The sequence below is a fragment of the Grammomys surdaster genome, unplaced genomic scaffold (assembly GCF_004785775.1).
Source record: "Grammomys surdaster isolate TR1022 unplaced genomic scaffold, NIH_TR_1.0 239, whole genome shotgun sequence".
In the NCBI taxonomy this organism is placed as follows: domain Eukaryota; kingdom Metazoa; phylum Chordata; class Mammalia; order Rodentia; family Muridae; genus Grammomys; species Grammomys surdaster.
In genome coordinates, this window is record NW_021604684.1 from 9,904,543 (window position 1) to 9,916,703 (window position 12,161).

Here is a 12,161-nt window from a genome sequence, read left to right on the forward strand (position 1 = left end):
TGAGAAATGCAGAGTATCCTGCAGCTAAGGAAACCCCTGAAGGAGCTGTCTGCTGAAGCCCCAAGCCCTCAGTCTGTGGCTCACCAGAATATACCCCACAGCTGGGTATGAAGCAGTCACCTCTGTGTGACAGTGTTGTGCTAGAAAAGGCTCTGTTCCTTAAGGAAGCGTAACATCCCCCTTGAGGTGGGGTCTTGCTGTATAGACCAAGACCTCTGAAACTCCTGCCCTCCCCCTCCCTCTTTCTCCAGGGCTGGGATTGCAGGCATGTACTGCCATGTAAGATGTGTAAGCTTTAAAGACGCTTATTCCTGTAAAGATGCACAAACTCCTCAAGAGACTGCGGAGGGGTGAAGCCAAGTGTATGGAATTTCTCATAAATAGTTCAGCTAAGTCATGGGTGGTAGTGAACATAGAGGTCAGGAATGGAGAGTTTAAAGCAAGCCGGGGCTACATGATGGGAATCAGAAAGGGAGGGAGGGAGGGGGAGAAGGAGGGAGGGAAGGAGGGAGGATGGGAGGTCGAGATGAAGGAGGAAAGAGAGAGAAAAATGGAAAAGGAATGTGAAGACACGTGAATCACACATGACCAGAGCTTGACGTTCAAATCTGGTGTAAGTTTGTGGTATATGATGTATAATTCTCTACTTTTGAAAATTAGCAGATACTTTTATAATAAAAGACTAAGTTTAAAGAGCTTATAAGAATTATAAGAACAAAAAATTATCAAGTCAGTATATGAAGTCTAGAGTATTGGGCTAAACTCAATAGACTTTTTAAGATTAAAACAATCTCTAAGCCCTGTGTGGTGGTGCATGCTTTTAGCCCAGCACTTGGGACACAGAAGCAGGTGGATGTCTGAGTTTGGCCAGCCCTGTCAACCTAGAGAGTTCCAGGCCAGCCAGAGCTGTCTAAAACAAATCAAAACAAAACAGAACAGAACCAGAAACAATGTCTAAGACCATTTGATGATGAGGATGCCTGCTGTGTTTGTCACCACCTCTCAACTCCTGGTTCTCTAACTGCTCAGCTGCCTGGGTGACCTCTTCCTTCCTGAGGGCTGTACCCCCTGCCGGCAGCAAAGGCAGCTACTGGATGCAACAGGACTTGGATGCAGGTGCGCCCCCTGGACTGGGGTTCCCTCCTGGCTGGTTCCCGGAAGCAGCTGTGAAGAACAGGAAAGCACACAGCAGGTGAGAGGAGGCTGCAGCAAACCTGCCTTTGACCCCTTTGGATCAAGTTCAAGGCTTGGCACATGCAGAGAGCAGACACGGGAGTCAGGAGAAGCAGAGGAACCAGAGGTTCTCCCCACTGAGAAGCCACACAGAGTGACAAATGTCAGCTAACACCTGTGAGACATAGGGAGCTGTAGGGACTGACTTGGGGGAGAAAACTCCCAGGGGACAGTCACTATTTAGCTCCAGCCACTTTCATCTAGTCTACTGATGTGGCCAGATATTGAACTTAAAAAAAAAAAAAAAAAAAAAAAGCTGAAAATCTCTTTTTGTTTGATTGTTAGATCTGGAGTATCCCAACTTTAAAAGGTGGATAGCAAATTCACATTTTAAGAAAAAGCTCCTGGGCTAGAGAGATAGCTCAGGGATAGAGCCCTTCGCAGTATTTATCAGGCCTGGGTTCAACTCCCTGCGCTGCTATTTTAAAAAGGAAAACAGTAGGCCTCATGTTTACACAAACCTGCTCCTTTTCCCAAAGACAGCTCGTGCACTAACAAAATCCACCCACAGGAGCAGTGACCCTTGGGACCCTGCTCCTAAGAGACCCTTGGGAGATAGCAAGGGTGCCCCCATCTTCAAACCCGCTCCCTAACTAGGGACCAGACAGCGTCTGTACTGAGAACAGAGAGACAGGTGCTCAGGAAGTCGGACAGCCTATGGCAGGGACAAGAAGTCAAGTCCTGTGAGGAAACAGAACACAAGGCTAGACAGAGATAACTTGGGGAGGACAGAGGCAATTGTGTCATATGATGCCATGTGACAGGAGCTGGGACAAATTTCATTTGAAGTTGTGTGTGAAGTTTTGGTTTCTAGTTTCTGCTCCTTCCTGCACACGGTCTTTGTCAACCTGTCTCCATCTCTCCCTCTCTCTGATTACATTTAATAGTTGGGGCAGCACACATGCCACAGCAAAGGTGGAGGTCAGAGGACCACTTTTGAGAATCAGTCCTCCCCTTCCACCTACTGAGGCAAGGTCTCTTGTTTCTGCTAGCCCAGGCCTCTGAGCTCCCCCCATCCATCCTGATATAGAAATACTGAAGGTGCAGATTCATGGTGCTCTATCTGGCTTTTATGGGCTGTGAGATTGGACTCAGGGCACCAGATTTACACAGCAAGAGTTTTTATGAGCTGAGCCATCTTGCTAGCCCTGCCCCTTTTTGCTATTGCTTTTAGTTTGCTTGTTTTTGTTATATTTTAAGAGAGGGCTAGGACTGGAGAGATGGCTCAGTGGTTAAGAGCACTGATTGCTCTTCCAGAGGTCCTGAATTCAATTCCCAGTAACTACATGGTGGCTCACAACCATCTGTAATGGGATCAGATCCCCTCTTCTGGTGTGCCTGAAGACAGCTGCAGTGTACTTAGAAAATAAATAAATTGAGAGAGAGAGAGAGAGAGAGAGAGAGAGAGAGAGAGAGAGAGAGAGAAAGGCTGGTTTTAAAATTCAAAGTAATTTGCCTATCTTAGTCTCTCGAGTGCTGGGCTTATAAGCATGTGTTCCTGTACTTAACTTCACACAACCCCCCTGTATACCTAGTTATGTATGAGTTTGTGTGTACGTGTGGGGGGAGGTAAGTGGGTGCTCATTCATACGTTTGAGTTCAGATGTTGCATGCCATGGTACACATGTAAAAAAAAGGTCAAAGGACAACTTCAGATGTCAGTCCTCACCATATTTCAACAGGGTCTCTTCTTCATTATTTGAGGCTAGCTGGCCTGTGATCTCTCTCTCTCTCTCTCTCTCTCTCTCTCTCTCTCTCTCTCATATGGCATCTGACTTTATGTGAGACCTGAGCCATCTCCATAGCCTCTACACATGGTACTTAATGTGAGCATGGGTAGGCCCCTGCTGGGCTCAGCCCTGGGCAGTGTGGGGTAGTTCTGAAGTTGCCACTAAGAGTTTTACAAGTCAAATGTACTTTGAGTTCAGAGGAGACCTTTCCAACCATATACTGAAAAGGGTGCTGTGCTGTGGAGGATAGCTAGCCCTCTTTCACTAGTAATACAAACCAAACCTCGTGGCGGTAAAGCTAGGACTCAGGTAGACAAGCGTCGGAAAGTCCGCTTTTAAAATTCCTTCTAACTAATAGTTCCTAACACAAATGTCTGCAGCCTTAGAATCAGAGTCTACCTTATGTTTAACTACAGGACCCTAGAGCGTGCCTCAGCCTCTATCTAGGGACCAGATTCTGCCTCATACTGACTGTGTGGCTTAGCCACAATACCTCACCACCAGCAGGCTCAGTGCCCTCCCACACAGAATGGAGACCACAGCTCAAGCCCAGATGCACTGCGTGCTGAAAGTGTGCCTGGCCAAGACTCCACCCTGCCCCTTCTGCCTACCTTGCTTGGCTGCCTGCTGCTTCTGCTTCTCCTCCTCCAGTGCCTTCATCTTGGCCTCATAATCATCAGCCAGTGCCTTCCATTCCTTGCGGTTGTTAGTGATCCCATCCAGCATGGGTGTGATCTCCTCATGAAACCGGGAGAATTCCTGGGATGAAGTGGAGAAGTACAATGAGCGGGAGGGAGGCAGGAGAGAGAGAGAGAGAGAGAGAGAGAGAGAGAGAGAGAGAGAGAGAGAGAGAGAACGAGTCTACTTTATATTCAACTACAGGACCCTAGAGCATCCCGTAGCCTCTATCTAGGGACCAGATTTTGCCAAGTACTGTGTGGCTTGGCCATAACACTTCATCTCCAGCAGGCTCAGTGAAACAGGGGCATTGCCTTAGGACCCTGGATCAAGGTGGAGTACGTTCTGCCTGGCACTGGAGTGAGCTGCCTCTCATGCCTGCTGACACTAGGGAGCCCTTCCTTCCCCTGCTTGGACCCTTCCTGTACAGCCATTCCTTCAGGGCGCGGTGTCAGTCTTAGCATGTCACTCACTGATCTCTATTCTTTCACATCCAGAAGTCCCAGGCATCCACATCTCACTTCATGAGTGTTTCTTCCCACCTGTGGACTTCCCACTGCTGTTCTTTCTGATGGAACATTCTACCTTTCCCCTTTTCCTTGAGGTCCCTACATCCCTAACACCTCCCCCAGGGAAACCTTTTCTGACCCGGTAAGTAAACCAGGTCCCCACTGGATGTCCCCAAAGCCTTCTCTAATCAACTCCCACTTCCCTATAATGAGTCCCTTTGCCTGCCTCTCCCAGAGGATGACACCTAGAGATGGCAGGAAGTGTCTGGGTCATCCCCTCAGTTGGTTCAGAATTAGCACTGGTCTGGAACACACAGATACTTCGTAAATATTCAGTGAATGAATCTGGGTTATTGAGGTTATTCCTATGACCTCCTGCCACTCTAGGAACTGAATAAATAATTCCTTGGGCACAGTACCCTGTAATCTATGGGACATTTTATCTCCTCTGGTCTTTTGAGTCCCGCCACCAGTGTGGGTTGTCTCATCACTCCTGGGCTTGTAGTGAGAGAGACTGGAGTGCAGGTTGGTGAAGTAGGTTTGCCGAAGTGAGGAGGATCCATTGCAGCAGGAGCCAGGCAGGGCTCGCTGTGTCTATGCTCTACCAGAAGCTGTGTGACTTTGGGATGGTCACTGCTGACCGTCCCACTGCTGAAGTTCACTTTCATCTAGATAGTTGGGCAGTAACGGTACCTACCCTAGAGGAGTTGGGATTAAGCAGGTAAATAAACTCAAAATCCCCATTCATAACTCTTCTGCTAGAGTGTGAGCATCAGCCGTGCTGTCCTGTTGAGCAGATGACCCTTGGTCTGTGTGATGACAGAAATACTTTTGTTCCCTCTGGGGATCATTTGTTCTTCTTCCATACAAAAGAACTACAGCTCATACTGTAGAAAGCCCTGGCCTGGGTATTAGGTGAGCCAAGCTTCTGTCCTGACCCAGAGGTGGGTCCAGAGATGCTGGCCCTGTCGCATCTGTTCTGACCTCCATTTCCTTATATATAATGTGGCCAAAAGAAAAATAATTCACGGGAAGTAGAGTCAGGCATAGTGATGTGATTGCTGTTACACCAGCACTTTGGAGGCTGAGGCAGGAGGATCATGAGTTGGAGATCAGCCCATAGCCAGACCAAGTCTCAAAAATGAAGAGGCAGCAGGTAGACAATAGAGATGGGTTTGTCGGTGAGGGGCTGCTCAAGAAGAGACTAACCTGAATGAGAACTACAGGAGAAATTCTGACTTACTTCTTCGCAATGACATTGTGTTCACAGAAGCAGGCTTAGCTTTTGTCCCATGAGTATTTGTTGAGCAAGGAGAGGGAACAAGCTCCAGGCTTCATTCCCCTCTAGAGGGCCGTCCCGAGAACCACATGCCACTGGAGGTAATGACTGTTCTGCAAAGTGTCATGTGATTGTCTTGCTGTGTGCTGGACTCTGAGGAAGCCTACCTTATAGACAAAAGTGCACACAAAGTCAATGAAGCCAACTTGAAGTTTGGGGAGCTCATCTGCCTTGTTTCTGTCCATCATGGGCTGTCGTGGGAGAGAAAGAGTTAATGGCATTGGGCAAGAATAAGGAGTCATCCAACCCAAGAAACATTCTTGCAAAAAAGGAAAGAAGAAGAACTAGGAGTGGTAGGACTGGGCTGTAATCACTGTGTTCAAGGCCATCCTCAACTCATAGTGAGCCTAAGGCCAGCCTGCCCTGTGGGAGACTCTCAGAAATAAGATAAAATAAATAAAATCCTAAACTCACCAAGCTTCCGGATTTGACTAGCAATTTGAAGAAATATGGAAGACAGAGGGGGATGTGTTAAGGGGCATGCAGAATGTAAGTGACCAAGCCAGAGTGTGGGAAACACTAGCCAAACAAACACCCACTGTCTTTAACAATTACATGGGAGTATGGGGGTGGGGGTGGGGGGGAGGGGTGGGGAGGGGGGAGGGGAGGAGAGACAAGAGAAAGGGAGGAGGGGAGCAACCTGCTGCCGCTTCTGTGAAGCTTCAGAGGTGGAGCCACACTGTGTTTGGGTTCTGATTTGGACAAATAAACAGAATTCTTTTTCTCCATCAATGGAGACAAGCAGTGGAAGCGAGGTGCTGTTAAAATATCACTGCAGATGATGTCAGTGTGAGCTATGTTTTTATCTGTAATCAAACCTTCTCTCACTGAGATACATGCTAAGTGTTTAGGAAGGAATGGCCATGTCTGGGATTCACATAAAATACCTCAGCCAAACGGGGAAGGAAAAAAATGCACAGCGCAGAATAGATAAACAGAGCATGGGCATGCTTTGCTGACTGTTGACTCTGGCTGATGGGACTGAGAGATCACTAACTAGTCAGTCAACATTTTAAAATGTTAATGGAACAAAACCAACAAAAGATGGTGGCGGTGCTGAGATCAAAGTAGATTGTGACTGTTCGGCTCAAGAGGTTTCAGAGAATATTAGCGAGTGGCCTAGAGACCACTCTTATGATATTTTGCCAAGAAATGTGGCTGTTCCCCTCCCACCCCCCACCCCCACACTCCCACCCTCATCCTTAAAATCTGCCCAAGGCAAGAGAAGAAAGGAGGAAGGAGGGAAGACACAGATCCCTGGGGCTCTTCATGTTCTTTTCATGTTCCACCTGCCCTGCCTTTTCCTCTCTCTGGACTCCCACTGAAGGCTGAGGTGGTGACCCATGAACCCTCAGCATTCCCACAGTTCCGTCTGTTCCCCATCCGTGGTTTGTCTTTTTTATTCCTTCACCCGAAGCCCTCTTCCTAGCTTCACCCTCAGGCCTTTGGGGACAGTTCCTAACTGTCAGAAGCCAGCTGACCCTCAGTCCCAGGCAAGTCCACTCTCAGTGGTAAGATAAATTCTCAGATAGACAAGCTTCCTCTAGCTGGCTCTGAGCACTTAAGAGAGCCAGGGTAAGTGGCCCTTGTTCCTCTGTATCTGAAAGAGCATCAGGTATCCACTGGTCAAGCTCTACCTAGCTAAGGACCCACATGCTGACAACAAGGCTTTCAAATTGCAGAGGGGTAAATAACTGTAGAGCACATATCTCTGGCCCCCGTTTGTGTTCTCAAAGAATGAGGTTGAGGGTCATCTAGAAACCGTTTACCATCTCAGAGAACCACTGTGCTGGTAAAAGATCAAAGTAAGGTCACACAGCCCTGTGTCATTGGTCACACCTCCATTGGTCAGGAAGAAATGGTACTCTCTTGACAGCCAGATGACACCCCCTTTCCTTTGACTACTCACAATGGGATTCTGTTGCAGCACTGTGCGCTCCAGGTCTCCTTGCTCCCAGAATTCAGCAGCCACCAGCAGAGCCACCTGCAACCGATGGACCCAGTCATATACAACATACATACATACATATATACATACATACACACATACATACATACATACACATGCACAGCCCAACCCTCCTACCCCTACTCCCACTTCACGTGTACTTCAAGTTCAGCAAATGAGGAAAGCCCACCCCTTCCCTGGTACTCCCATTTATCGTCACTGGAGAGACGGAGAGGGTGGAGTTGGGCTAAGAGGTTCCAGCCTCATTAGCTGTAATCGACAATACTGAGCTCCCTCTGCCAGGGCAGGAAGAGTCCATACCTTGCTCTGCACCTCCCAGGGCTTGGTGATGGCTGAGAGATCACAGGCTGTCATCATCATGGCCCTGGGCACACAGAATACTCTCAGTCCAAAGCCATTTAAAGCTACAAAACCCAGATAATTCAATTCCCCTCACTTTTCTCTGCCCGATTCCTCGTAGGTAACTCCACCATTTTGTGAGCCCTTGCTCATTCTTCCCGTTGTATGTGGAGTTTCAAGTCACAGGTTTGAGTCCTGCCTCTGTATATAATCAGAGGTTTGCCATTAGGTTCAACTCTCTAAGCCTCTGCTTTCCTGTCTGTAATAACAGTCATGCTTCCCTCATAGATCAGACACAAGGCTAGGTGAGACAATGAACATGGAATTCAATCTGTTGCACTCAGTCATGGAGTGTGCGCAGTAAACACACTGAGTATCTATTCCTGTTGGGATCAAATTGGGCCCTTACTATATATTATATAAACTGTCTTCTCAGGCTGTGCCTTGACCTGAGTGACTCCATCTTACTGAAGAGACAGGAGTCTGCACTTTGCTGGACACACAAACATCACTTCCTATCTAGCACCACTCATGTGGTACAGATCGATGGTTTATTCCCCAAAGTAAAAATGTTGTCAGGTTGAAGAGATGTTTCAGCCATTAGAGTGCTCCCCTTGTGAGAATAAGGACCTGAGTGTTGATCTCCAGCACCCATGCACCAAGCCAGGCACAGAGAAATGCTCCTATAACCCAAGTTCTGGAGGCAAGGGAATTGGGAGCACTTGGACTCAGTGACCAGCCAGATGGCTAATGAGGAGCCACGGACTTGGTGAATAGTCCCGTCTCACACTGATGGGGAGGCAGGCCATGAATCCCTACACAGTGGGTACAGCAGAGAGTATAAGGATGAGGACAGGGAAGAATAGAAGCCACAGAGGGAGCAGAATGAGAAAACATTCCAGTCAGCCAACCTGGGCTTTGAGGTTGTGCTGGCTAATCTTAGGTCTACCTGATGTACAAAAGGAGTTATCCAAAAGGAGAGAACTTCAAGTGAGAAAATGCCTCCATAAGATCCAGCTGTAAGGCATTTTCTTACTTAGTGATTGATGAAGGAAGGCCCAACCCATTGTAGGTAGTTCCATCCCTGCGCTGGTGGGCCTGGGTTTTATAATAAAGCAGGCTGAGCAAGCCAGGGGAAACAGGACAGTAGCAACACCCTTCACCACGGTCTCTGTATCAGCTCCTGCCTCCAGGTTCCAGCCCTGCTTAAGTTCCTCTCCTGACTTCCTTCAAGGATGAACAGTGATACAGAAATATAAGCCAAATAAACCTTTTCTCCCCAGCTTGCTTTTCGGTCCTGGTGTTTTGTTGAAGCAACAGAACTAAAGCAGAGATTAAGGCCCATGTTGGGTCTGCACATGGTATGGGATCAGTAAAGGAGGGAGACATGTCAGAGCTGTGTTGTAGGAAGGAACAACAAAAAGAGGCAAAAAGGCTTGCCTATAGCCATGCCTACTCGGATGAAGCAGAAGAAACAGGGTCAGCCTGACTCCGCTACAAGGGCAGGAGTTGGAGGGCAATAGTGCAGAAAGGCTGGGCTTTGAACCAAATTTCTGCTTAGACATTTTTAAAATGCGATGTTCTTTATCTTTATGGTTTTGTTTGTGTGTATGGGTTTATACATGTTCATGGGTACACATGTATGTGTGTCAGCAGGTGCATCTGTGTGTGCATGTAGAAGACAGAGTCCCAGGTCAGATATCTTCTCCAGTTGCTTCTCCACTTTATTTTTTGAGACAGGGTACCTCACTAAAGCTGGAGCTCTGTTAGGTGGCCAGAAAGCCCCAGGGTTCTTCCTATCCCCACCTCTGGAGGGACAGGAGTGTACCTCCAGAGCTTGTATCTTTAACACAAGTGCTAGAGATCTGGATTCAGATTTTTGTGCTTGCACGGCAAGCATTTGACTGTTGTCTGAGCTATCTCCCTAGCCTCATAGATGACGTTTACAACCAGTCACCTGTACATTGGAACATTTTGTATCAGCTGGTCCAGGAGGCCACATGGGTCACTCATAAAACATAAACAAGTTTAAATAAAATCTTTAATTATGTAACGTGACATGTGATTTTTAGTGGGTAAGTTTTCAAGGGGATAAGCTTCCAGAAATGCTGTTTCATAGCAACATCTTAGGGCTTTATAGTATGTTTAATGTTAGGTGTGTGCACATGTAAACAGACCAGGCAAATAAACAGTTAGCTCTGTATACAAGAGTCACCACTTCCCTGGTACTTGTCATTGTCCCCAGGTTCAACCGCAGGTGTGGCTTCCGGGTAGTACAGGATATTTGATTTGCTTGGCTAAAAGATCACATAGAAACTTTCCTGGAGGTTGGGGAAGCACACCCATGTGTGTTATAGGCCGACTTGGTGTGTTCGTGAGCTGGAAGAAGGCCATGTAGCCCCAGAATAACTAATCCAAACTTCACGCCCTAAAGACAAGGCATGGCTGTGCCTCATCACCACCCATGATGTGTCCTAGGGTCTCAGGTGCTGTGTGAGATGTGAGGGATTCAGGGAGGCCCAGATAAAGCTCATGGTCACTCCAGGAACACAGAGCAGAGCACTCACATGGCACTATGCTAAGGACAGTTAAGTGCAAGGCACAGAAGAAAACTTGGAGGAGAGGGGAGGGGAGTGCCTATAAGTGAGAGCAACTGGTCCTGCTCAGGCTGAGAGATAACAGTAGAGCCGGGCAAGAGGTGGGCATAGGCGTTTTCTGCTCTGGACCAAATACTATGTTCCCCCAAATCCATACACTGAAGCCTTAACCTAATGGTATTAAGAAGTAAAGCCTTTTAAGCAACCAGTTAATGTTAGAGCAGCTATGATGTCATCATTAACTTGGTAAAGAAGGCAGAGGGAACACCTGGCACCAGGTAACAGGAAGTTTGGTGGCATTCAGAAGGCTGGGGCATAGGAGGGAGAAACTTGGGAAACCCTTAGGAGCCTTGTTAAGAGAAGCCCAATCAGGCTGGGCAAGGTGGTCCATGCCTTTAATCTCAGGACTCGGCAGACAGAGGCAGGTGGATCTCCGAGTTTGAGGTTAGCCTGGTCTACAAAGAGAATTCCAGGACAACCAGTGCTACACAAAGAAACTGTGTCTCAAGAATGAGAGAGGCAGAGACAGACAGAGACAGAGAGAGGAGCCCTTGATACGTGGGTGTAGACCTCTCGAAGCAGGTAGGATGGGGAGAGGCACAGGGCCACATCCCCCAAAGTACAGGGAGATTTGAATGGAAGAGGGACAAGGTCAGATTTACACACCACAGAGGCTTTGTTGTTGAGCTCTGTGCCAGGGGAGTTAAAGAAGGAAACCATCTTGGGAATGAGCAGGAGATGGAAGAAATCAAGAAAATGCCCAGGCGGTGTCAGCAGTTGAAGAGAAAACTCAGCTGGTGGAAGACGGAAGCATGGAGGTGAAATGGAGTGAAGGAGGACATGTGTACAAGAAGACCCAGGATGATCTTAAGGGACCCATGCCAGAGCGTCTTGTTAGGCCAAAGTCACCAAGGGAGGAAGGATTGGAGTTTAATGCTTCCGTGCAGGGCTTTGGCATCAGACCCAGAAGAATCCTGCCCTTCCACCTTCGCTTGGCTTGAAATGACTAGAACAAGATGCCTAAGATACGTCTTTCAGCTCTGTGTGTAAAATGAGACAGCTGTACCAGGTTAGAACCCATGAAATTCTGGTTTTGTGGGTCAAAAGGAATTCAGTCACTTCACGTGGTCGTTCCCCCTGAGAGGTCAGGGCGAGCACAAAGCATGGGTTTTACTAGCGCCTGTTGTCCTCAGCTTCTCATCACATTATCAAATTACCATTTAGGAGGACAGCTACTCTAAGAGTTCAGCTTGCTCAAGGGCAGCTAAGTTGTTCTTACCTGGTCTATCCACAAGGCCTTCCAGAACTTGGCTGTGAAGCCCAGAGGCCTTCTTCCTGCCCTCTGGCTGACTTTCATGAGAACGCACTCTAGCCCTCCAATTTCCAGAACTCTGTAGAACACCGGCTCAGACACTCCCTGGGAGGCCTTTCAGCAGCATGAGAATAGTGGATAAGCAGGAGCTGGCCTTTTGTCTTGGGCCACAGTCCTGGGTAAGTCACCAGGTAAGTCACTTTTCTGTCTCTCTGGATCTCTCTTTTCTCCTTTGTAAAACACTAGACCAAGAGTTGATCAACTTTGTGCAAAGGTCCCAGTGATGGATGTTTTAGGTTTTGCAGAAGACGTGGTCTCTATTGTATCTCTTTGTTCAGCTCCATCTGTGATGCAGGAGCGGCCAAACATAATAAGAAAGCAGGGTGTGCTGGCTGGTCTTGTGTCAACTTGACACATGCTAGAGTTATCTGAACGGAGGGAACTTCAATTGAGAA

At 47.8% G+C, this 12,161-nt stretch overlaps 1 protein-coding gene across 1 annotated transcript in view; it reads right to left on the reverse strand.

Annotated features, from left to right (window-relative positions):
* Positions 1-1,087: 1,087 nt before the first annotated feature.
* Pde6a (phosphodiesterase 6A) overlaps positions 1,088-12,161 on the reverse strand; it is a 64,190-nt gene continuing 53,116 nt past the window's right edge. Inside the window, exons 18-22 of the mRNA XM_028774225.1 lie at positions 7,759-7,822; positions 7,399-7,473; positions 5,597-5,680; positions 3,575-3,722; positions 1,088-1,164 (exon numbers count right to left, since the gene is read on the reverse strand). Of these exons, the coding sequence (XP_028630058.1) occupies positions 1,088-1,164; positions 3,575-3,722; positions 5,597-5,680; positions 7,399-7,473; positions 7,759-7,822 (448 nt within the window). The remainder of the gene's footprint in view (positions 1,165-3,574; positions 3,723-5,596; positions 5,681-7,398; positions 7,474-7,758; positions 7,823-12,161) is intronic.